At 40.9% G+C, this 27903-nt stretch overlaps 1 protein-coding gene across 1 annotated transcript in view; it reads right to left on the minus strand.

Moving 5' to 3' along the window:
* Positions 1-1584: 1584 nt before the first annotated feature.
* ARSI (arylsulfatase family member I) overlaps positions 1585-27903 on the minus strand; it is a 51312-nt gene continuing 24993 nt past the window's right edge. The window contains exon 2 of the mRNA XM_089682140.1: positions 1585-7612. Coding sequence (XP_089538266.1) covers positions 6211-7612 — 1402 coding nt within the window. The 3' untranslated portion in view covers positions 1585-6210. The remainder of the gene's footprint in view (positions 7613-27903) is intronic.

A 27903-nucleotide genomic window follows, 5' to 3' on the forward strand; every position in this document is an offset into this window, starting at 1 on the left:
TGTTCAAAAGGTAATATTTATTTATTTTTACCTCTAGCCATATGTCAGCTGCCTTGATTTATTTTCAAACCTGTATGCAAAAATACAGGTAAAGGACAGACAGATAAACAGGTGACATTACACATGAAATGACCCTTTCCACATTTTGTAATACACTGTAAGAGTGTGGAGAGCACAACATTGTGAAAGAGCTGTTTGACATGAAAGCACCTTCAAGTATGCTCTTCTGTAGATTTCCCCACCTTCAGGTCTGCTCTTCTATAGATTTCCTCACCTTCAGGTCTGCTCTTCTGTAGATTTCCCCACCTTCAGGTCTGCTCTACTGTAGATTTCCCCACCTTCAGGTCTGCTCTTCTGTAGATTTCCCCACCTTCAGATCTGCTCTTCTGTAGATTTCCCCACCTTCAGGTCTGCTCTTCTGTAGATTTCCCCACCTTCAGGTCTGCTCTTCTGTAGATTTCCTCACCTTCAGGTCTGCTCTTCTGTAGATTTCCCCACCTTCAGATCTGCTCTTCTGCAGATTTCCCCACCTTCAGGTCTGCTCTTCTGTAGATTTCCCCACCTTCAGGTCTGCTCTTCTGTAGATTTCCTCACCTTCAGGTCTGCTCTTCTGTAGATTTCCCCACCTTCAGATCTGCTCTTCTGCAGATTTCCCCACCTTCAGATCTGCTCTTCTGCAGATTTCCCCACCTTCAGATCTGCTCTTCTGCAGATTTCCCCACCTTCAGGTCTGCTCTTCTGTAGATTTCCTCACCTTCAGGTCTGCTCTTCTGTAGATTTCCCCACCTTCAGGTCTGCTGTTCTGTAAATTTTCCCACCTTCAGGTCTGCTCTTCTGTAGATTTCCCCACCTTCAGGTCTGCTCTTCTGTAGATTTCCCCACCTTCAGGTCTGCTCTTCTGTAGATTTCCCCACCTTCAGGTCTGCTCTTCTGTAGATTTCCCCACCTTCAGGTCTGCTCTTCTGTAGATTTCCCCACCTTCAGGTCTGCTCTTCTGTATATTTCACCAGAAGTCCTAAAAAGTGGGGCATGCTTATATGCAGATAGAGACTACTTTCTATTGTCGCTGGCTCTAGATTATCTTTTTTTGCCTCACAATTTTCCCTGTTGACCCCTCACTAACCAATAGATTGATGCAGTAGAAGGGTATGGGCCAGTGCTATTTCCACATTAGAGCACCCCAATTTTCAGGTTTCTTGGGGTGTTCCACAGAAGACCTGGCATGCATGTACCTAGAGTTTCACAATGTTTTTCTCTCCACTGGTACACTTTTTCCATTCCATAACCCACTAAATATCTTTTCAAATTTTTATTTGAGTCTATATCCTTTAAACTTGTGTGCCATCATACATAAGGTAGTCTAGTATGCCTTCATGACCTTAGTAATTCCAGTCAGAAGGATTTAATAATATTCAACCACAGTCAGCTTTCAAAATGTTTATATATATTTTTTATGAATATTACAAAATGATCTATACACAGACCAAGATGCAATTTAGCATAACTGTTCCTTTTATAAGGTTGTTTTATCTTCCAAAGAACAGTAAGGTTCTCTAAAGTGCATAATAAATACGCAGACGACTGTTATTCTTTAAGGATGTTTTTATTATAAATCCAGATTGTGAAAGTTTTTACTTATTGTTAAAACCGCCACTTCAAAAGGCATATGTAATGTTCCATATAGTCCTTGATAATTCATCTTCCTACTTGAATGAGTCACCTTTTACTTAAAGTCTTCAGGCTTTGTTAGTCTGACAGTATTTGCACAAAGTCAATTGTTTTTATGGTATCAAACTTACCTAGTGGTCCTATTTACATTCTAATGTGAATGACACTAGTCAGGAGGTCATGCCAAATTTGAAAGGCATATGGCATGAGTAGGGCAGAACACACAGTGGAAGTGATACGTTCCCCAAGTGCAGTATGTTTGTATTTACGGTAGAAGTAAACCCCAACTGAATGACATTTAGAGGTCTACTTATGAATGTTTTACCAAAGATTCCAACAATTTCCACACAAACTTAACACATTTTTCTAATTGAAGCTTATGTGAATAGTGTGTCAATCTTAGGTGAAAATTGTGTGAAACTTTGGTAATAACATTGAAAAACAGACCTGCTAGTGTGCTGAAGCACTGTTTATCATATACAATTACACTTTTGTTTAAAATAAAATGTTTGTTTTTACACACACTCCAGGTATGGCTTCATGGGATTTCCCAAAGCGGCCTTCCTGATGATGACAATAGTGGGCCATGCCATGTGCTATGTGTGTCGAAACAGTCTCCATCAGAAGCCCGCATGACAAGGTACCAATACACAACTGGAAGACAGTTATAGAATGTTGTCAGCCTATAAAATGACATTTATGGTGCAGTCAGCAGTGAGCAGTGAGAAAGAGATTTGCTGCTTACAAATCTTTACATCTGATACAGCAGGGGGCATGTCAGACCTCTGCAGAGAGATCACTGCTTTAACACAGATAGCAAGGCTCCTTCTCTACAGCATGCTGGCATGGGTCAACATTTCTGTTTGGGCTGTGGCTGCATTCTAAAGAAAACAGGCTGTAAGACTTTTGAATAGCATTTGTGTTGATGCACCTGGAATGTATTTGACTGATTAAAACTGAACGTTCAAATGGGCTTTAAGAAACAAGAAAGCACCTCTGTTTTCCATTTTTCGTTGGTCTGTACAGATAAATACAAAGCAGACAAGATGTTTGCTCTAATAAGGCATTCTAGCATCATTTTTTAGTAAAGTAATTGAATGACACAATGGACTGACCTTATACAAAAGGTATCATTATTTGGGTGTGCCTAGGGCACCAGTAGGTCAAATTATGGCACTTGATACAACGAGTTCAACTATGAGACATTATAGATTGTTACAGTGAGGGCTTAGGGGAAGAAAACTACAGTTATCACAGTGCTTTGTATTTTGTGGCATACTAGTGTCTCACTGGTCACAAAAGCTTATAGTACTAAAGGACTGGAGTTGTGCCCTGATGATGTGAAGTACGTGAAACTTACACCCTCACCTGCATTGATGTTTCTATTGGGTCAGGTCCTTATTGCTCATAATCAGTTCCACTCAACTGTATTCTTTTGGCTGCCTCTCCTTCTCACATTAATATATGTTCACCACCACAGTACCTCCATGACCCTCTTGGCCCTATTTCACTGTCATCAGGTAAAATGTCCACTGCCTATATTTAACTTATAGTTTTTACTTAAATAATACTTAAGGTACACCTTTCTGAAAAAAATATTAAGGTAAAATCCCTGCTGAATAGTAGCCACCATAGATTGTTAGATCGTATCTTCTCTAGAAAATAATTTTCTCCATTATATATTGGTACTTCCATGCTACTGGGAGAGTAGGCATACCCCCATCCCACAATGTACTGCTTTTTGCCTAAGTTACCCAATGTCTGATCTGGGCATTGTTACATAGGGTAAACATAAGCTTATGCTAGTTCTAGCTTTCGTAAAAGTTGGTATTTGCATATGGATTTTTGAAGATTCTGGTGGTGCTATCATATCTGGTGAGCTTGTAAACTGAGTGGTACCTTCATGATCATCTCCATCGCATTTATTGTTTATCAGTAATAGACTAAACAGTGTTGTTACTGATATGCATATTTCCACTGTTTGTCAGCAACTAAGTCCTCATACCTATCTCTAACCACTTTTTTCTTCACTGGTTTATGCCTACTGTCATGGAGAAATTAGCGCCCCTTGGCTGTCTCAGTAAAGGTTTAGCTGTCTTTCATGTGCAGGATGAACTTGACAGTCTAGCATTATCTTTTGTGGGAAAAGCAAGATGAAGTCCCCCAACAGGGGAATGATTGGATCTCTTGGGCCAGAATGCAGCAGAGCTTTTGTTCAGTGATTTAGCACTGATTAGTTGTATATTAACTGGATAGTTTTTATTTGGCAGTGTTTTCTGTAAACATTGGAAAGGTAAGGTGTTACTTTGGTGGGCCTAAATGTTAAGCAAAAGTAATGAATGTTAACTACTGCCAAGTCCAACTCCTGACCCAACAGCAAACCAGTTAAAAGAAAAAAACAGAAACCCAACTTTCTGAATCTCTGCTTGACACCCTTATGTACAGTGCCTAAAAAATGTATCACTAATAACAGTACTTTGAAGTACAATGTAGTGCTCAGGGCCTGAGCAGATCATCACTAGACCTGAGTGTGTGTACAGGGCTGTGGGGGAAAGGTGCAATACAGTGTTCAAGTGCCAACAATATGTGGCAGTAATGGGATGTTGGGCAGCAGTGATACATGTATGTTTAGCATTGAGGATGCCTAGCCCAGGTTGGTTAGATAACCCTGGTTTGGCCCCACTGCAATTAGGAATGGATAGGCTGTTAAGGATGTGATGTCCTGATGGTCCTTCTTTAAGATGCTCCCACCTACTGAATTGTATGATGCTCTGATTTCACATGCATTTATATTATGTGACCTGTTAAATTGAGCAGAGATGCTATCTACTATAAAATTCTAGATTTATACTGTGAGTTTTTTTGGTGTAGTTTTGATCTGCTCTAATGCTTGTCTTTGCCTGATTTCGGCAATTACAACTGTATTGGGTAAACTACACTGTGCGCGCATTGCACTATTTCTTGTCTTGTCCCTTGATATCATTAAAAAGAGTTTGGTTTAAAAAAAAAGGATGCCTAGCCCACAATGTTGTTGTTGGGAGTGGGAGTTGGTGTTTTAACCCCGTGTCAGGGAACTCATGCAGCAAGTGCTAATTCCCAATCAGCAGGTGCTCATTTTCATGCGTGCATGCAGGGTCCTGGGCATAGGAGCTTAACAAGATGTGCAAGGACAAAAAAAAGCAGGCCTCTGTGTGCACATATGCTCATGGGTGCGCCCAGAGTTCCTTGTGACCAGCGGCCTATTTAAATCTGAGAAATGCCTAGCTTTATTTCTGTATTGTATTCAGCTCTGATTCCTTTGTTCTAAGTTCTGAAAACCTGCTTAACTTGTTACTGACCCAGCTCACCTGACACTTCTCTTAGGATTGCTGTTGCCTGTTATGTCCGCTGCTCATCTGTGTTATCGACCATGAACTGTACTTCAGACCACGATTCTTTCTCCTGACTTGGTACTTCGCTGCCAGCATGTTGCCGACTCTTGCCTGTTCCTGACCTTGACCCTGATTGTGATTCTGTTCATGTCTGCCTGGCTGCACTGAACACAGCTTGTGACTTGATTACATACTGCCACTGGGTGGACCCCAAGCTATAGCTTCAGCTTCTTGCCACCTGCACCCTTCCGCTGCTCTAGCAGTCCTTATTTTCACTACCAGGGGTACTTGGATGGGAATTGTGCAACATGCCATCCTCGTCATCTCGGGCACCGCAGTCGGGTGCATGATACCCTGACAGGTTTGCTTTAAAAATGATTTTCTAGTTTCCTTCCCTGTATCAATAGAAAGTTCACAATTACATGTCTGTTCAATACATTTTTGGGGATTCTAACTTGTTGAAACATTAGTAAGTGTCGTGTAAGGTAATATTAATGAGAAGATTTAATTGGGTCACTCTACAAATTTCACAGTGAGCGCCTCTCCTACAATAGATGTCAAAAGAAAAGCTTTATATATATATATATGTGTGTGTGTGTGTGTGTATTATATGAGTCTAATGGAAGTCGCCATGCTACAATGCCACCACTGTCAGAGTGGAATGTACTGTCAGAATTGCAACATTATATTGTATTAGGCAACGCATGCTAATACAGGCATTACATTCAAAGTAAATCTATAAATCTCTTCCTTTGTTAAGAAGACTTCATAAAAGCTACATTTCCCTTTATCTTCCAAATTAAGGTTTATTTGATTACATTTCAACTTTACAAAAGTGTCGTCTTTAGACTCATTGTCAGCTGCACATCGAGATCTAAAGTAGCTCAATGTTTCTTGTGTAGTCTATAAATATTGTAGCTAGTGCTCGTTTTTGGTCCAGAAAAACTGCCAATCTGGACATTGTATGTTCCCTGATATAGTGCATACATTTGAAGATCTTTGGATTTCTCAAGCATATTTCGTTTTCAGTATTTCTGGTTCATCTTGAACTGAGGCCCACTAAAATCACTGTAGTCACATCTTCTTGAAGATGCTGAACACGAAAGCTTTAGAAACTCTTGAATGAGACCTCCCCAGAAACTGCAACACCAATGTCAATTCAAATATTGACCTAGATGCGATTTGACATAATACGAGTGTTTAGTTTTCTGAAAAATGACCTAAGCTTGCATATCTTGCATTTTTTCTTTTTATTGGCATTTTTTAGATGCCCATTTATCCAGTTTTCTTCTTCATCCTCATCCTCACTAGCCCATGGTCCCCAGGCACCACCATTGAGCTCTGGATTCCCTCTTGGATCCTCATTTGGATAGCGCACTGGGATAGCAGTGTGGTTATAGTAAGCTATACGCAACAATAGTTCCTTAACAATTTCAGGTTTCTGTGCAGACAAGTCATAACGTTCAAAAGGGTCAGCTGTGATATTGAAAAGCCATACTGATTTACGAGCTCCATCAGTATGTCGTTCTAAGTTCCACCAAGTTCCTGGAAAGTTAGTAAGAGTCTGTGGTGGTATCCAATCACTGTAACCAGGGTCCCCAGTTAACAGTTTAAAATCTTTAACCCTTATAGAGGCCTGAATAGCAGTGTTCCATATTTCTTGACCTTCTTCCAAGGATCCAGACTTGGCAAGATTGTACAAGGGGTCAATATTATGCAAAATTTCTGTACGGGGTGACTCTTTTCCTTCACTTATTGATGGCCACATATCATAGCCATCAAGTTCTTCTGTTTCAGAAATGTTTCCTCCTGCCAGTGTTACTAGCGTTGGATACCAATCCGTAATATGCATTAGGGATCGACTAGACCTTCTTTTCATTTTGAGCAATGGGCTATGAACAAAACCCAAACTCCTTATACCACCCTCCCAGTATGTGCCTTTGCGGCCCCGTAAAGGCCAGTTGCTTCCACCAGAGAAAGTTTGACCCCCATTGTCTGATGAGAATATTATAATGCTGTTGTCATAGTAACCATACTTTTTCAGTGCTCGGGTGATGTTCTTAACAGCAGCATCCATGCATGTTACCATAGCGGCATACTTCCTCCTTGCCACATTGCCCATATTCCTATAAGGATAGATGTACTCTCGAGGAGACTGCAAGGGAGTATGTACTGCTTGGAAAGCTATGTAAATAAATATAGGTTGCTGAGGATTATGGGCGGCCAAGATATGACTTACACGTTGGGAGTAGAGTATGGTGGAGTATTTGCCAGCAAGGTCCCAAGCAACATTTTCCCCTTCATGTAAGTCAAAGCCACAAACCCCTGGTCCATCACAATTATCATAGGTGTAATAGTCAACATTCCCAGTCAGAGAGCCAAGAAAAGTGTCAAATCCACGTCTTGTTGGAAGACAATCTTTCTTATAAAATCCCATATGCCACTTTCCGACCATGTGTGTTGCGTAACCAGCTTCCTGCAGCTTTTGGGGCAGTGTCACTTGATGAAGAGGTAGACAGTTGGGCTGTCGTGGTCGTATGATTGAATGCTGCAGGCCTGTGTGGATCTGATACCTTGAAAAAATGAATAGATATAGTTATTAACTACTAATATGCAAAATGCCTATATAGAATTAAACTGAATTGCTATACAGATTTACTGAACAAGATTTATTGTATATATTCATAAATACATAGATTATCATAAATTGTTCTTTCGTGAAAATGAAACAAATTTTAGTGTGGGGAAGGTCACAAGGAAGGAAGAAGTGATTTTGTTTTTCTAGATTTTAGGTGCATGTATTTTCATTTTGTTTTTTTCTTTTTTTGCTGTCTTTGTACCACTAGGGATATTTCACTTCTATGCTTGTCCCAGAGATTCATGTTAGAGGAAGTATCCAAAGTGAAAGGAATTTGGATCTTAGACAGTTGTTGCCAGAACAGGTGTTCCCAGGGAAAGATTTCCCTTTACCTCTTGCTCTAAGAAGAACTCTAACATTTTCAATTTCCCTTATTTTTTTGCTTGTTGACAAAAGTCACCAGTACGAATAAAAGAGAATCTCCCTAGAATTATTGATGAGGATATGGACCTCTTGTATTACCTAATGTCATGAGTGCCAACATCCCAATAAACTTACAGAATCAAGAATAACATATTTGAAACAGGGATTTTGATCATATCACATATACAATTTATACAACATAGCTTATCATACGCAAAAATCTAAATAATCACAGTACACACAGGGATTAAAAGTATCTAAAACCTGGTACATACTACAAGTTTTTTTTTTTTTTGTTCAAGCCAAGGCTGAATGGAAAAAAAACCTGCCAGCTCAGGAGGAGCCACTGTACTAACTATTCGATGTTAGTACAGCAATCTCCCCTGCTGTGCTATTGTGTTCTGACAGGGGGATGGCTCCTAACACCAGAACACTCTGGTCAGCACTCTCAGCCTTTGGCTGAGAGCACTGATCGGGTGCCGATCAGCAGACCTTTTTTGGTAATGCCCCTTCAACAGAAGCCAGCCAAGTGGCTGGCTTCTGTCAGATCATCTACCCTACACACGGGCCAAATGCCAGACTGTTTCTATTGAACTGACCGATGCTACCCGTCCTTCGGCCCATGTGTACTAGGCTTAATAGAAGCACACCTTCTGGTTAAAATCACATTATCATAGTTTTATTAGTTCATTGTCTTTTCATTGTCACAATAGGATATCACACAGTGGGAATTAAATGAACATGTTTATACATTATGTTTTAGTGTCCCAAAAAAGCATGCCTATGGATCTGCAGTGTTGAGTGCCCACGGGGGAGATGTCAGACATAGGGGAATCTTAGTGAATTAGTAATGTGTGATATCCCTAAACACTTTGAATGTCCCTTATTGGGAGGTAAATGTATAGTCAATATGAATAGTCATTGTGATGTATATATATTTATGATAAATATAAAGTGATTACATATACAGTATTTAATGTCATTTACATATTTCTTCAGATACAATGGACCAAGTTTCCGTGTGATATACTGTACATCTGGTAAATTTGTCCAGAGGAAACTGATTTTTGGTGCTTAATGTGTTGACAACTAGATATGAACTGATAGATTGTAAACTGTCAGTAATGTATTTGAATATGATGGTCCATTAGAAGCATGATTTTCAGCTGATCATTTCATCTTATTGTTTTAAACAAATGTATTACATTTGTGGCCTTTTTAGTGCTGATATTAATTTAAAAAATTTGTAATTTTATATAGATTGCCGCTGTGCAACATTTTAAGTCGTAAATGTGTGGGTTTTTATTTGTGCGTTTTGGTTACATTCTGCATAGGGATAAGTAATAAAACAAAAAGATTCTACCTTTTATCATTAAAAAATAAAGTGCAGTCTGTGAAAGTAATATCATCACCATTTACCTCCCTAGCGGTCTGATTATGTCCATATTTCTCTGCTCAAAGCGGTACATTTTTTTGCAGGGAAATATGTATTTTTTTTATTGTAGGCCTGTAATTTTTAGGAATAACTCACTGAAATCTGTCCAAACAAGAATCTAGTAAACATCCCGGGTATGTTAAAATTTGAATCACGAAATCATAAATTATAATTTAATAAATAATCATAAAAAATAATAATAATACATTTAATTCAATAATATAACCAACCAAAAAACACTGAAGTTTGAAATATAGCTCCAAGTTCGCACATCACTGAACAAAGTCGCAAAATCGTTTTCAGTGTCTGATGACGAATTTCCCCACGAATCATTATCACTCAATTCTGCAAGTGGTTCTAATTTACTATCGCTGTTCTCTAGCTGGTCTAAAACCGATTTTGACCGAAAGGGATGCTTTTTGGACGCCATGGACGTTTCTCAGTTTCCAGGCAATAAGAACACTAAAAATGCAGGCAGGGCACAGGACAAAGCACTCGGGACAAAATGTATGTGAAATGCTTTGATACAGTAATGTTTTACTATGTGATTTTAGTGTATTTAGTGAATGTCACATCTTGTCATTTTCAAATTTCCCGCCAGTTCCGTCCTCCGTATGTCCCGACGTCGCAGGGGACGGAACCCAGAAGACAGATGCCGGCATCTGCCAGAGGACATTACAGGGGACACTTCAGGAGGGACATCGCGGGAGCGCAGGACAAGGTAAGGGAAGAACAGATCCCGGAGCAGCGCCGCATGGTATTCCCGAGTGTATCTCTGGGTTACCGCTTGTGGTACTGAAACATTACCCCAAGCTACACCCAGGAATACTGCCAGGGAGGCTATATCAATTGCCACTCAGATTGTAACATGGTAACTTCACAAGTTGAGAGGCAGCATGAGGTTGATCTGAGATACAGAGTATGTAAATACAATCCAGAACAAAGGACATTCTCCAAGATATTGAAATTATTTAAAGAGGAGCTCCAGCCAAACAAAAAAAAAGTCAGCAGCTACAAAAATTGTCCCATGATAAAGCGGTGTACTCACTGCAGCTGGTTTTACCAGCTATCCTATCTCCTATCCACCAGCATCTTAACTGTGGGGCAACCAGCTGTGTCATCTTGAGGCTTCACAGCCGGGTGCCCACTGTGCATGCACGAGTAACACTGCGATTTGTGATTGGTCCTGTAGTTTTCTGGGGCCTGTCTATAATCCCAGAAGACTATAAAGAGGGAGGGGGAGGACAACTTCTGCCTCCAATCGCCTAGGCAATCGCAGCGGAAGTGGTAGCGGGTGCCTGTCAAAATCAGGTAGCTGCACCCCCCAGCTCCACAAAGGTGCCAATTCCTCACAAGGAGCAGGGGACTAGTATTAAATTGGAAATTCTCCTTCTGGGTGGAGTTCTGCTTTAACTATCAAGGGATGAGATGTAATTCATGGAGCCCAAAATTCTGGCTAAGGCAGTTCACGTACACTAGGGGACCACCCAAGATTTTTAAATACTTAGAAACACAAAATGAGTCCACACCAACTGTTGTAGAGCCCAGAAGTCTGTATTACATAAGATGTTGCAGCCAGTACATTTTGAGGGTTGCTAAAGTCCCCCTTCATCAGCTTTAAAAGCTGTATAAGACTGGTAGGTACTTCTATATCTTCCCGACTAGGACAAATAAATTTAGATTTCTGGACTCTACAACAATTACACTTATCCTTTCATATTTCAAGCCCCTGGCCTGGATTAAGCATGCAGATATTATTCTATTTTATTTCAGGTAGTTATATAGCACTGTCAATTTATGCAATGCTTTACATATATATTGTACATTCACATCAGTCCCTAACCCTCAAGGGGCATACAATCTAAAGTCCCTAACCTACATTCATACATATTCTAGGGCCAATCTAGACAGGATCCAATTAACCTACCAGCATGTCTTTGGAGTATGGGAAGAAACCAAAGTACCCACACAGGTACAACATGCAAACTCCAGGCAGGAGGTGCCATGGTTGGGATTTGAACCAATAACCCTAGCACTGCCAGGCAGAAGTGCTAACCATTTAGCCACAGATATGGACTTTTGTCTTTTCCCCAACCTATAAGGTCTGCATACCTGTTCCAGGTCAATGCATTGCTAAAGCCAACCACTGGGTAAATAGCATTTTGTAAGTAGGTCAGTAGTGGCACTCTCCATATTTCTCTCACTATTTTCTAATGTAGTTAGCAAGTTTCAGCAGTTTAAAATAGTCCTTGTCAGACTACCTGTGTACATAGTATCCTAAATTATTTTACCCACCAACTAACTGCTCTACAGCCATTGATTGTCCTTCCAGCATATCACCTTACCAGTGACTAGACACTGTACACTGTCTCCACCAAGGGGCACTTTTGCGCATAACTGACCAATCAGTAGCCTAAATATTGTTCCTCCTGTTTAGCAAACACCATCTGAGCAATGAATAAGGATAAATCAGATGATCTGGTACTAGAGAATTCTCACACCATTAGTTTATATAGGACAGGTAAGTACTTTACTACTTTTCTTCGATATGGCCAGAAGGCAAGAGAACATTTATGTGCCGTAGGATATAGTTTATACATCCTTGAGTGCAAGAGTTTTACCTTAATACCTATAGTTAAAAGACTTTCTTGCTGAAGCCAGAAAAAAAATATTGATTTGTCTATTAGCGATTGTCTGCATTTTGTGTATTTACATCTATAGGTCTGCACTGATATCCATTGTGTTGTTCTGGAAACTCTGTTGATCACCTAAATGAATAGCGCATGGTGACAGCTAATGGGGGCTTTCCTGTCAAAATCAGAGGACATTTGCAAGCATGAATCTCAGAGCCTTATCCATGTGTAAAAGGCATCTATAGTAGATCCAGATATCATTTAGGCTTTTGGGAGACAACAATGTCTCCAATAATATTTCAATATTCACACTACTTCAGATAGCTGAAACTCTTGCAAATGACTGTTGTAGTGCCTCAGTAGCAACCACTTTAAGCCACTCATCTGAATGTTTCTCTACTGCAGAGCATTGCTCTACTTGGCTTGATAGCCAGGCCAAAGGGAGGAGAGCATAGGAGGCTACTGCAGCCACTATCTCATTCTCATGCTACATACACATACTAGGGCCCATTTAGACAAGATCCAATCAACTTGCTATCATGTCTTTGGAGTGAAGAAGAAAACCAGAGTACCCGAAGGTAAACTACACAAACACAGAAAAAACGTGCATACTCCATGCAGGTACTTTCCTGAGCAAGATTTGAAACAGAGTGCCTAGTGGTGCAAGAGAGATGTGCTAACCACTGAGCCACTGCGCTGCCCAGTATCCTGGTGTTCCTGACTCTTAACACAGAGGACCACCTGTTATTGCCGGCTTGAGAGGGGTACCTTTTACCTGGCCTACCTTTTACACGGCCTATGAGGGACCAAGCAAAACTGACTTCTTTGGTGAGAGGCTTCTTGGCCACCTGAATCTTGTTAATATGTGATGTAATTGAGCACAACACTAAAAGGATCAGGGCCCCAACACTGCAGGACTGCGTTATAGCAATCTGGTCCCAATGGTCAATGAAGTAGGAATAGTTAGAGTTTGTTTCTGTGGGTGAAGGGGGGGGGGGGTACAGAGTTTGTGTGTGTGTGTGTAGCAGAGTTTTGTGTGTGTGTGGGAGGGTGCAGTATGGTGGCGCATGCTGTGATATTTATAGTGGAGCATGCTGTACTCTGACCATCCCTTGTGCCACGTCTGCAGTCTCTGACCATCTCCTGTACTATCTGCAGTCTCTGACCCTCCCCTGTACTAATGGCAGTAACCTCTAGAAACCAATCAGTGAGAGGTAATGTACTGTAACCTCTAACAACCAATCACTCAGTGTTCTTTATGTTTATATTATTAAAGTTTGTTTTTTTTAGATAAGTCTGTGTTTATTTGTTTTTTGGGTTGTTGGGGTGGAGAGCAAAATTGCATGGGGGAGCCCAAGAAAATCTCAGAATTAATTTAACCACACCCTCTTTCAAGTTACGCCCAACATTTAGAGTGATTTAAGCCACACACATTTTTTTTTGTGCGACGTGCTGCACGCCGCCATGTTTTTATCTCCAGACCACACCCACAATCTATGCCCCACCCCTAATGTACATATTGCTCCGCCTATGCTGGCTTTCTGGGCATACAATAAAAAAAAGCGTTTCTAAAATTTTTTTTTAAATGTTGCCAACTATGTTTTTAAATGTTGCCTGAGCCAGATGCCCCCTCCGCAGCCATCAGTGAGTGCTGGGGCAGGGCGAGAAGAACTGAACAATCAGTGGTGTCTGATCGCTCAGTGCTCAGCCTTAGAGCCAATGGGGAAGGATGCAGCATCGCAATGATGCTGCATCCACATAGGTAAGTATGATTTAAAAAAAAAACAAAAAACATAATCCTATACTTCTCTTTTAAGCAATTTCCCTTTACCAGGATTTTGCCTTTAAGGAGCCAATTTTAAACTGTTTCTAGATGTCAGTGTCACTCAGGTCCAGGTATAGGGCAAGTCATCACTGTAGCAATGCAGGAGGACCTCCTTCAGGGGTAACACTACAACCTAAATCTGAAGATTAATCTGCCTATATTTTGCCTTCTCTGGCTCCTAACTCTTCCTTCATCAACATATTAAGGAATGTTTTTCATTTTCATTACATACCTCTTTTTAGACCTTGTGATGTCATCACTGGGTCTCAGTTCCTCCCGATGTAAAGCAGACAGATCATGGATGGTAGGAGGAGCCAGTAGGGTGCTCTACATATCTTTCTGAAAACATCAGAGCACACTACCTTAGAACTCCTCTCAAGAGCCCTCAGCCCTGATGGAAGCAGCAGGATAGCGCTTAAGGAAAATTATAAAAAAACTCAAAATGTCTTGATTGGTAAATGTCAGACTGGAGGAATAGGCATTCCTTGGAAGGCTTAAAGGAGAAGTACAGCCAAAGTTCTTTTGGCTGTAATTCTCCTGTGGATCACAGGAGTGCAGTTCATTCTGCACACCTGTGACCCATTCTCAGCTGACAGCGGGCTAAAGCTCGCTGTCAGCTGACATTAGTGAGCCAGTGCAGGCTGGGGCAAGAACCATCCTAGAGTCTGGAGCGGCACCTTGCTCTCCCTCCCCCTTCACAGCACTGAGCTCCGATGAGCCCCCAGGGGGGCCAAGCACACAGCGGTGACTGACAGTCACCACTCTCTGCTCACAGCGGCGGTGAGAACTCCACGATCAGCGGTCACACTTAGAGCCGGTGGGGGACCAATGCTGCATCCACCGAGGTAAGTAAAATTTGGGGGAAAGAAAAAAACTTCTCTTTTAATTTGGATGTTGTTAACATCCACATATGATGCTGAGCCTCAGTTGTTGAAAGGACAGAAATCAATGAATGAAGGGGATAACCAAGAACAATATAGCTGGGGAGGAAAGAGCTGGATATCCTCCATCCAGGAATAGAACTGGGCTCGGTCTGACATGCTGCAGCGTCTAATGCAGGCTCACAGTGTGCAGTGAAATCAGAGCAAGCACTTTCATTGGAGAGGAGCCTGAACAACTGAGCAAGACTGAAAGCAAGGCTGGGGTTCAGCTTTAATATATGATAAGCTTACTTGGGTAACCTAAGTGCCATGCTCTAATTTAAACTGATGACCAACAGTAACATTTTGCTTTTCTGCACACTGCAGTGATTTCTTTCTCTTGGCATATGCAGCTTCATAAATAATAAAAATGTAAAAAGTTGGTTTAAAAGTTTGTTTTTTAATGTATTTTTTAGATACTCTTCATTCCTCAGCAGGAGGGATGTCTGCTATAAGCCTGCAACCTCCGTTCCTGGTATATAATGCAGTCTGGTTCCAGCTGTCGTTGTGTAAGAGTTAGAAGCCCACAGGTTATCTATTCTTGGTTCAGAGCTCATATATAATGTATGAGCTGTGTTTTCTGAAATGTTCTCTTTGCATTCTGGTGTATGTTTTATAAATTTCTAGGCTATTCTGAAACTTATTGGCTTGTAAACAAACTGTTTTCCAGGTAAAGGTGTGTGCACACAGGGACTTTTCACAATTCAGGTAGTGGAAATCTGTTTGCAGGTTATCCAAAGAATGTACCTGACCCCTGCACCATGTACATTAAATGCCCCTGACCACTGTACCACGTACATTATGTACATGTGATCCCTACACCCTGTACACAACACACTCCTGACCTCAGCACGCTTTACAATACACACACCTGACCCCTGTACCATGTACATTAAATGCCCCTGACCACTGTACCACGTACATGTGATCCCTACACCCTGTACAAAGCACACTCCTGACCTCAGCACGCTTTACATTACACATACCTGACCCCTGTATCATGTACATTAAATGCCCCTGACCACTGTACCACGTACATTATGTACATGTGATCCCTACACCTTGTACATAGCACACTCCTGACCTCAGCACGCTTTACATTACACATACCTGACCCCTGCACCATGAACATTAAATGCCCCTGACCACTATACCACGTACATTATGTACATGTGATCCCTACACCCTTTACATAACACACTCCTGACCTCAGCATGCTTTACATTACACATACCTGACCCCTGCACCATGTACATTAAATGCCCCTGACCACTGTACCACGTACATTATGTACATGTGATCCCTACACCCTGTACATAGCACACTCCTGACCTCAGCACGCTTTACATTACACACACCTGACCCCTGCCCTCTGTACATTACATACACTTGACTGTAGTACTTTGTACACTAAATAAACCTGGCCCCTACACTCTGTATATTACATATTTCTGATCACTGCACTGTAATTTTGCCTAACCCACAATTTGCAATGCATTTTTTGTATCATGGCCTGATCTAGGGGGAAGCTGGGGTGGGCTAAGCCCCCCCCCAAAATTCAGCTATGCCCCCCCCAGGCAATCCATGGACTTTGTTCAATAAGAGAAACTGTCTGCAGTGGCACACATAGCCCAGACAGCACACTCCCCCCCTCCCCTTCACTGACAGGAGAGGAGAGAGGGGATCAACATGCAAGGACAACTTTAGTATTATTGAGGATGGCTGACAATCTGAAGGCTGGATAAACTGATGGAGGTATTGCTCAAACATGTGTAATGCTTCTGTCTAACCCAGGGGTGGGCAAATTTTTTGACTTGAGGGCCGCAATGGGTTCATATATTGGACCCGGGGGCCGGACCAAGAGTAGATGAATGATGTGTATGTGTCATCCATAGTAAGTATAGTAATATTCCCCCATAGTAAGCATAGTAATTAATCCCCCATATAGTAATTCATCCCCCATAGTAATTCATCCCCCATAGTAATTAATCCCCCATATAGTAATTCATCCCCCATAGTAATTCATCCCCCATAGTAATTCATCCCCCATAGTAATTAATCCCCCATATAGTAATTCATCCCCCATAGTAATTCATCCCCCATATAGTAATTCATCCCCCATAGTAATTCATCCCCCATATAGTAATTCATCCCCCATATAGTAATTCATCCCCCATAGTAATTCATCCCCCATATAGTAATTCATCCCCCATAGTAATTCATCCCCCATATAGTAATTCATCCCCCATAGTAATTCATCCCCCATAGTAATTAATCCCCCATATAGTAATTCATCCCCCATAGTAATTCATCCCCCATATAGTAATTCATCCCCCCTATAGTAATTCATCCCCCATATAGTAATTCATCCCCCATAGTAATTCATCCCCCATATAGTAATTCATCCCCCCTATAGTAATTCATCCCCCCTATAGTAATTCAATTTACTTACCTTTGCTCCGCGCGTTCCTCTCGCCGTGTTCCCGCGCCGTTCTGGTCTTCAGGGCGGACTGTGAGAGGAGCCTAGCTCCCCTCACGTTCGTCACGCTGCCCCGCCTACACACATCCTGACAGCCATCCTGACAGTATCACGCTCCGCCGGGCCCATAAGGTCTACATAAGGGGAATTCTTATTGCAATTGGGGCTAGAAAGAAAAGGGAAAGGAGAGAGAAGATCAGTAGGCTCTTAAAAGAACTGGAGGATGTTGAACAATTGCATAAAAAGAATATAACGAAAGAGATAATGCAGAAGGTAAAGGAAAAGAAAGAGGAATTAGAGATTATGATGGAGGAAGAGAAGAAGAGAGTCTTTAATAAAGTATTATGCGAAAGATATAAATGGGGTGATAAATCAGGAAAGTTTTTGATGAGAGCTTTGAGGAAAAAGAAAAATAGGAATTACATAGAGAAAATAAAAAACCCCAAGGGAGAACTGGTGTACTCAACTAAAGATATTGTGAAGGTGTTTAGAGTTTATTATAGCAAACTTTATAATATTGCCCCTCAAGATTCAACACGTAAAGATGGAATAATAAACGTAGAAAAAAGAAGAATATATTTAAAAAACGCAGGACTACCGAAATTAAATGAAGATCTTTTGAATTCCTTAGAATCTGAAATTACCTATGAAGAAATAAAGATAGCATTAAAAAAATCTATGATAGGTAAAAGCCCAGGACCAGATGGATATACTGTTAGATATTATAAAAAATATAGTGAACTGTTAATACCTAAATTGAAGTCCTATTTTAACGCCTTGGGAGAAGAGATGGATATGAGACGAGAATCACTGCAGGCTCAGGCGGTCCTCATATACAAGGAAGGAAAAGATCCCACCCAATGTTCAAGCTATAGACCAATATCTTTGCTGAATATAGACACGAAGATTTATGCAAAGATTTTGGCAAATAGATTGAAAGATTTAATGCCCGAATGGATACATGAAGATCAGGTGGGTTTTGTTCAGGGGCGAGAGGGTAGAGATAATGGGTTGAGATCACTGTTGCTTATCCAGAAAAGTAGAAAGGGAAGGTCGCCAGCGGTGGCTCTTTCAGTGGATGCAGAGAAGGCATTTGATAGAGTCAAATGGGGATATATGATGGACACATTGGAGATCTTAGGAGTGGGCGATAGAATGAGAACTTGGATAGGAAAGTTATATAAAAACCCCTCTACAGTGGTAATGGTAAATGGGGAGCTATCGGAATCTTTTGAGATGACAAATGGAACAAGACAGGGCTGCCCACTGTCCCCATTGTTATATGTTCTATCCTTGGAATCATTATTTGCAACAATAAGGAAAAATGTAGACATAAAAGGAATACGGGTGGGAAATATAGAACATAAGGTTGCTGCATTTGCAGATGATTTACTGTTTTATGCAGAAAATCCTAGGATAACGCTCCCTAATTTAATGAGGGCTTTGAAGGAATATGGAGAGATGTCAAACTTAAAATTTAACCCGTCTAAAACAGAGATATTAAATATAAACCTTTCAAATAAAGAAAAAAGGGGGATACAAGGGGAGTTTCCCTTTGTGTGGAGAGAGAGAGAATTGAAGTATTTAGGGGTAAAACTCACCTCGGCCTATAAAAACTTGTATCAAGCAAATTATATAGTAATGTTAAACGAAATTAGAGAGGAACTAAAGAGATTAGGGGGAGGAAATCGGTCCTGGTTGTAGTTCCCAAAATCCTATATAAATTTCAAATGGTCCCTATTAAGTTGCCTGAGGTATATTTTAAGATACTGAAAAAGATGATGACAAGATTTATTTAGAGTAATAAAAAACCTAGAGTATCTTACGAAGTGATAACTAGAAATAAAAAGAATGGCGGATTGGGAGTCCCTGACTTTAAGAGATATTATAATGCAGTTATTTTGGCTAGAATATTTGATTGGACATATAATGCAAAAGGGAAAAGTTGGGTCACAGTGGAAAATTCACTTAGTGGTAATGATTTAAGTAGGAGTATATGGGTGCCTACAGAGTATAGAGGATTAAAAGAAAGCACGAGTGTGTATACTTTAAATGTGTTAAGAGTGTGGGATAAAATGCACAGACAGTTAAAGTGAGAATTTAATTCATTATTGATGCCATTGAAAAATTCAGGGTTCTTCCCACCAGTTAGGGAGGAGGTTTCAGGAAAATGGATCACGAATGAGAGTGCCCAATTGAGAGATATAATGAAAGGAGTAGAACTGAGAACACTTAAAGATTTGAAAAAGGAAGAGGGAAAGATTTTCACTAGGATTGATGGCTGGAGATATAATCAATTAAAATGTTTTGTGGGGAAATTGCATAAGCCTTTGAGAGCGAGTATAGATTGGAACTTGTTTGAGAAGTTGTTGGGATCACGAGGTAATGGGAGACACGGTACGGCAAGGATATATAAAATTCTCACTGAGTTAGATAAAGGTGGAAAAAAACTAATGTATATAGAAAAATGGGAAAGAGACTTGGGTGTGGAGATAGATGAGGTTAAACAAAAAAAAATATTTAGGTTGGTTCACGAGAATATAAGCTCACGGGAGGTGGAAATGAATTTTAAATGTTTGACAAGAGGATATATCACACCGAGTATAGAACATAAGATGAGTGGGGAGAAGTCACCTTTTTGTTGGCGGGGGTGTGGAGAGATAGGCACGTTTTATCACATATGGTGGGAATGTCCAAAGATACAAATATTCTGGAGAGAAGTGGTACACCAAATTAGAAAGATTACGGAAATTGATATTAGTCCGGAACCTGCCTCTTACATAACACAGAAATAGCAGTAAATAAATATAAAGAATCAGGAATATGGTATTTTCTAAATGCAGCCAAGGGATTGATTCCAAAATTTTGGCGTCAAGTAGAAGCTCCAAAAAAACAAGACTGGATAGTTAGAATGGACCATATTGCAAGATTAGAGAAACTGTTTTATGCCCAGGAAGATGGTATGGGGATATATCAGGCGAAATGGAAAAAATGGGAAGAGCTTAGATCAAGTGTGAATGGACGAGAGTAAGGCCTCTCTTTTTCTTGCCCCCTTATGATGAGAGCATGATTTAGAGCCTCTTTTTTCTCTTGCCAAAGAGCGGTGGATGTAAGGTGGGGTGGGAGGTTAGGGTGGGGGGGTGACTATGGAGCTGCTAGTGGGGGGGTTGGGAGAAATAAGGAAAATATGGGAAATGAATGTTTAAATTAGATACTGTTGTTATATGAATGTAGAGAATTTATATTGTGGATTTTAAATTTCCTAAGATTTTGAAAATCAATAAATATTTAAATAAAAAAAAAAAAAAAGGTCCGCCGGGCCGTATACGGCCCGCGGGCCGTAGTTTTCCCATTGCTGGTCTAACCCCTTCCTGCCCAGCTCCAGCATCCCTTTAGGGGATTGTTCACATGAACTTTGGTCTCTGAAGAGCGATCTGCATTCAGATCACTCTTCAGAGAGCAGTTGGCAGGTAGTGAGGAGATGTATAACCTCCTCACCACCTGCTTTAACCCCTAGAACCCCACACTAACGCACTGCAACCACGTGCTTCGCACGCAGTTGTGGGGTTCTTGCAGAGCAGCCTCATTCACTTGTATGGGTCACATTCAGCAGTCACTGTGCCCACAGAAAGCAACAGAGGATAGAATTTCTTAAATGGCCACAAATCATCACAGTGGCTGTATGTTTACACCCCAACCCTGTGTTGCCAACCATCCATAAATTTACAGACAGTTTGTATAAAACAGACACTTTCCTCCTATCTGCAAATGTTCATGGACAAGAGGAAGGTGCCCGTAAAAAAATCCCTTTGTCATGGGCTCTGACTGCCAGACTTTGCTGTAAGGAGGCACTTTGCTGGACTCTGATGTAAGGGGACACTTTGCTGGACTCTGATGTAAGGGGGCACTCTGCTGGACTCTGATGTAAGGGGCACTCTGACAAACCCTGATGTAAGGGGGCACTCCGCCAAACTCTGTAAGGGGGAAATCTGCTGGACTTTGATGTAAGGGGGGCACTCTAGACTCTGCTAGACTCTGATTTAAGGGGGACTCTGTAGACTGTAATGTAAGGTGGTTTCACTCTGGGGACACTGATGTAAGGGAGGACTCTGATGTTAACATGGCTCTCATCTTGACTGCTACACTCCATAGGTTGTTTTGTTTTTTTATTATTCTGACCCCTGTATTCTGTACATTATGCATAGATATACATAGACCTGACCAAGGTGTTCATTTTCTCAACAGTTGCTGGTTTTAATTGTGTTCTTCTTTAAGGTAGGCTCAGTAAGGCGGCCCAGACATTTATTTTCGTTCAGCAATATGCTGAATAAAATAAAAAATTATTCGATTCTCCACAAATTCAATGTGGATGGGGAATCATTCGCACTTAGGTAATGTGTTCTGACAGCGGACAGACTCCAATGTCACCAGAATACACTGATCAGTGCTGCCAGCTATAGCCAGCGCTGCTAATTGCGCAGAATGTTTCCTAGAGGCTGATTGTACAGAAGTCCATTGGTAGATCGACTTCTGTACAACTAGTCTGCCCATATATGGATAGAAATTCAACCAGTCACTACTGAAGCAGATCAATTTTGATCCAAGTATTGCCGCCTAGGGCAAAAATATTCTTTTTGTGTGCATAAAAACATATGAAATGGAAACAATTAAAAAAAAATGTTCCTTTGTCCCGAGGTTTATTTGTGTCTTTGAGACAGTCGGTTGTGGCACAGTATTTAGTATTTTGTGGGTATGAGGAGTGTGGTATAGGTGTGCATTGTATACAGCAGGCACAGATTCTGTTCAATCCCCCCTTAAGACCTTCTCACTGGCCAGCCACAGAATTTTTTTCTCTCTTCTTTCCCAGGGTGCCCCGTGTTTTTCCTAATCCCAGTCTTGCTCACATTTTGTCACCCTGCTTTGACTTTTTAATTGTAAAGTCAGTCAGATTACTTGTTATGAGTATTGTTAATACTGTCTATGTTTACATATTGTATTTTTTTGCATGGAAATATGTAGTTTTTTATTGTAGGCTGTAATTTTTAGGAATAACTCACTGAAATCTGTACAAACAAGAGTCTAGTAAACATTCCGGATATGATAAAACTTGAAACACGAAATCATAAATGATAATTTAATAAATAATCATAAAAAATAATAATATAATAATTTGATTCAATAATATAATCAAACCAAAAACACTGAAATTTGAAATACAGAGGCAAATTCGCACATCGCTGAGCAAAGTCGCAAAATCGTTTTCAGTGTCTGATGACGAATTTCCCCACAAATCATTATCACTCAATTCTGCAAGTGGTTCTGATTTACTATCGCTGTTCTAAAACCGCTTTTGACGTAAAAGGACGCTTTTTGGACGCCATGGACTTTTCTAAGTTTCCAGGCAGAAAGAACAGTCAAAATGCAGGCAGGGCACAGGACAAAGCAGTAGGGACAAAATGTATGTGAAATGCATTGAAACAGCAATGACAGCAAAAATTACAATTTTAAAAAATTTCAAATTTCCCGTACGTCCCGACGTCACAGGGACCGGAACACAGAAGCCGGATGCCGGCATCGGCCAGAGGAGATGGCCGGGGTCGCTGCAGGGGACACATCGCGGGAGCGAAGGACAAGGTAAGTGCTGCAGGGACCCCCAGAGCAACGCCGCATGGTAAGCCCGAGTGTAGCTCGGGGTTACCGCTCTTGGTATTGAAATTTTACCCCGAGCTACATTTGGGAATACCGCAAAGGAGGTTAAAAACATATATGTCCTGCGCACTGCTGACCCCTGCATAATGCTATACTGACCCCTGTAAACTCCCCTGCTGACTGACCGTCCTCTGCCCTCCTGACCCCCCCTACACTGGCCTACAAACTGCTGAACCGTGCAATACACTACCATACTGACCCCTGTCCCCTGCTCTACTTACTACCCGTCCTCTGCCCTTCTGACCCCCTGTACACTGGCCTACAAACTGCTGAACCCTGCAATACACTACCATACTGACCACTGTCCCCTGCTCTACTTACTGCCCATCCTCTGCCATTCTGACCCCCTGTACACTGGCCTACAAACTGCTGACCCCTGCAACTACACTACCATGCTGACCCTTTTCTTTCACTCTGCTGACCGCCCATCCACTGCCCTGCCGACCCCCTGTACACTGCCCTACAAACTGTGGATCCCAGCCCTTTGCTCTGATAATTCCTGTACTTTGCCCTGCTGACCCTCAGTACACTCCACTACGGATTCCTGTTTTTTCGCCCTGCCCTACTGACCGACTATCCTCTGCCCCCCCCAACATTTTTTACTGCACCCCCATATCAGACTGTCGAGATCCAGCCCTGTTGTGCATGCAGGTAATTTCTCTTCTATTGGCAGGTTGAGAGGGAAGGGACGCAGGGAGGACTGTCTAGATGACTTGTAGGGGAGCTGCTGGTTAGGCTGTGCAAGGCCCCAAGTTTTCTAATGGCTTTTGTCTATCTAGGACAGGCAGTATTTTATTGGCAGGATCTCTAGGTGAAAAAAAGGGAAAAAGACTAATAAAAAGGCAACTAATATAACCAGCACATCCAAGGACTGAAAAGCTGCACAATACTACATTTTTCTTTTTGGGTTTTAAATACTTTAACCACTTCAGTACCGGACACTTTCATCCCCTTCCTGCCCAGGCCAATTTACAGCTTTTAGCACTGTCACACTTTGAATGACAATTACTCAGTCATGCAAGGCTGTACCCAAATGAAATTTGTATTATTTATGTAAACAGATCAATATTTCTTTTTAAACAGCCACTGGGTTTTTATTAGTTTACTATATAAACAAAATACTGACATTTTCTTAGTTTCTGTTTATAAAATTTTACAATTTTTGCAAATGATCTTCCTGCATAAATTTAGGCCAAAATGCATTCAACTACAGTACTTTGGTAAACAAAATAACCCAATCATTGTATATCATTTACTCTATGTGAAAGTTATAGGGTCTACAAAATATGTTTTTTTAGAACATTTTTTTCTATTACTGTCACTAGAGCAGTACAGTGACACAATGGTGGGAGGTGATCAGGATTTTTTTTACACTATGATTATTTAATACAATAATGATTACTGTATAACCAATCTTTTTAAATTGTGAATGGCATCCATTCATTTGCCATTGTGTACTATTGAGATAGCTGTGATTGGCCACAGCTATCACACGGTACAGGTCTGCTGTGATTGGTTCTGTACCAAATGATCACTGTGACCAATCACAGAGATCACAACAGTACACAATGGCTATGAATGAAAGCCATTGTTTACACCTGACATATGATCACAGTAATTGGTCACAGTGATCACATGGTACCAGTGCAGTGTACAACGATATGTGGTCTGCTGTGTTCTGGTGGATACAGCAGGTCACAGATCTCACCTGTGTGTGCCCCTCAGGGCCCATGAGGTGCGCAAGTGGTCATTTGACGTACTCCATGGATAAGACAGCACCAGCCCAGCCATAATAATACAATAGGCCAGATGGGAAGTGGTTAAAATGTTTCTGAGGCAGTTTGGCAATTGAGGGGTTCTCACTCCAGCAACCCATAGATAGGTAAAGTGTGCAGTGATCCACATCAGGCCAGATGTCACTGGCTATTTGAAGGTCTTAGCTAGCCAACAACCTCCTCTGTCAACAGTTGCTCAGACTTATGCCTTTATTACTTTTTTATTCTCAAACTGCATTTTCAGGGCTGCAGCTCCTAGCTGGACATAATACTCAATGGCAATACATTGAGGGAGATTTACAAATACTGAAGTGTGCAAAATGTAGTGCAGCTCTGTACAGAAACCAATCAGCTTCCAAGTTTAATTGTCAAAGCTTGATTGAAAAAGCTGAAGTTAGAAACTGATTGGCTAGCACGCACAGCTACACCAGATTCTGAGTGCGCCAGTTTTAGTAAATCCCATCCATTGTGTACATCACCGTGGATGAAAGAGTGACTTACACACAATGTGTCACTTTAATTTGTATCTGTTGAATAGTATAGTACCAATAGTTATCCAGCTACATATAATAAAAAAAACCTTGCAAGGGGTAGCTGAAACATTGGTATTTCCTAAGAAATTGCAATAAATTATGTTTTTGGTGCATTTGAAGGAAATCTTTGAAGGAAGATGGGGCACTTGGTATGATGGAATGAGGCTGCCTAAATTAAGCCACCCTAAGTCATCATGAGCACTGGACATTTTACAGCGGCTGTTTTTGGCTTTTGATGTTTTTTCTACAGCCAGTAAACTCCCCAGCATGTTATCCTATGTGTCCATGCACACATAGACTTTAATCAACGTTTTTTGGCAGGGGCCTATTTTGGCTGGAAAAAACCCCAGAACTAGTCGGTTTTTAGAAGAGTTTTTTAGCTGAAAAAATGCTCTAACGCTGAAAAACGCAGTAAATCGTTGCAAACCAGCGTTTTTGAACTTTTGTTGACCCAAAAAAAGTTACCAGCATTATTAAAACGTCCAGTGTGCATGGAGCCTTAGAAAGTAGAGAGACATTGCCCAAGTTCTAGACCCCAGGAAGGCGTCAGAGAGGCTTCAATTGCTGGAGAAGGATGTGTGGCTTCCTGAATTGATATGTAAGACCCTGGGGTAAAAGCTGGTTTGTGTCTACAAAGGGATGAGGTTATGTCTGAGACACTTCCTCTTGGGGGACAACTGTGTTACAGTACTGAAAATTGGGTGTGGATTTTGATGCTCCCAGTGCTATCAGTGCTTGAAAAATATGTTTGTGTGTTGTTTTATATTTCACAATTGGCCTTCCAAGCTCAGTATCGAAGGTTGCTCATTGTCAAAGGGGCTTACAAACAGATGTTCACACTGCAGATTTCCCATTGAGTAAATGCTAATTGTCAGGCTGTGATGCTGACTCGTTTTCAGTAATACATTAAGTGACAAATCAATAATGGACATTCTATTGTCTTTCCTGATCTGCTTTCTTCTGAAAGGTCACCAACTCAGAAAGTATTGAAGTCAGAGGATCAGAATAACAGCCAAGCAACAAGTTTTTCAAGGTTAGTAATGCAGCCCCTGATATTCCTTAGTAAAGCTGTGCATAAAATTACATCTGGCAGTCTCTGCCTTCTGATATTTTGTGCTTTTTTTAAATTCTGCTCCAGTCCTTTTTAGAGGCCTACAGTTTCCAACCTTAACCCTGTTGAGTGTTGGCATTGTTCCTATGCTTGACAGAGTAAGCAAATGTTTTAACACTTGTCTTCTGTAGTGGTTTGATAAGTAAAGGGCCATCCAAATACAAATTGTCATAGTCAATACAAAATATGATTGCTTCTTTATTGAAACAATGGAACACCATAAATACTCAAAGTTGTATACAGCATAAGAGAAGAGCAAAAGGAGGCCACCTGGGAAATCAGAGATATAAAATAGAGAAAAGCAGGCCTATTACGCCGAAATGATTAAACCTGTTTGCTTGCTACAGGCAACTCTTCCACCGGGTTTGGGAAATGTTGTTCATTTATGGCTGGTTTTCTACTTAAAAAAATGTGAAGGTAATCTTCTGCAAATGTTTACAGACTGAAAGGAGGGCCAAATATTTTATGTTGGACACTCCTAATTCGAACATGCACCCGTACGCTTTCTGAGCTGTCCAAAATCACTTGTAATATTCACTGAAAAGAGCCATCTGTACAGAAAAATTCTCCAACAAGTTGCTAAATCATTTCATCCAAAATCTCAGATATACATCCATCATTTCACCCTACCCAAATAAACCAAGACTGCATGACGTTAGATTTATTACTCACAGCAACCATTATATACGATTGTAACAATTAAATAAACAACACTGTAAATATAAATAACATAAATTCACATATGGAGAGTGCTAGTAATAGTAGTTTTAAAATTAACTGTAACTAAACTGTTCACAACAGCATCTCACTGCAGTGAGGACCTCTTACTACAACTTCCCTGGGAACAACTCCTCAAGTAGAACACTACAACAACAAACCACCATGATGCTTCATGCCATCAGATCTGCCCTCTTGACCAAACCCCTTGCTAATTTTGCAAGTGCCAAAGACCTGTCTGCCATGACAATTGGTCTAACCTAATGACCAAAACAAAGGGGATTTGTGAGAGTTGAGCAAGACAACTGTTCGGCTCAACAGAACTTTCTTGAATGGTCGTCCTTATTAAAACAATTGGAAGCAGCCCTTGCAGCTTCTCCCATCCCTATCTGACTGTCCCATTCTCTAAATGTAATCGTCTCCCACCACAGTCTTTAAAACAAGGTTAGAATGTATAAACCTTACCTCTGCGTTTCCCAGCATCTCCTGTTGCATTCATTATACTGTCAAATAAATAATAACCAATGCACAAGAGTTAGACACCCTTTACAATAACATCCACCAAAAATGAAACCCTGGTTTTGGGTGAACTGACCCTGTAAGTGTACTTTAGAAATATTTTGTGGGCTGAAATTCTTTGTAATTTGGAAGCCAAATTTGTGATGCATACCTTTAACAGTAAGAAAGGTTTCCAACTTTAGCATGACTGTTTCCAGAGTCAGCTCA

The sequence above is a fragment of the Staurois parvus genome, unplaced genomic scaffold, assembly GCF_062004578.1.
Source record: "Staurois parvus isolate SC_StPar_1 unplaced genomic scaffold, SC_StPar_1.0 ptg000286l, whole genome shotgun sequence".
Classification (NCBI taxonomy): domain Eukaryota; kingdom Metazoa; phylum Chordata; class Amphibia; order Anura; family Ranidae; genus Staurois; species Staurois parvus.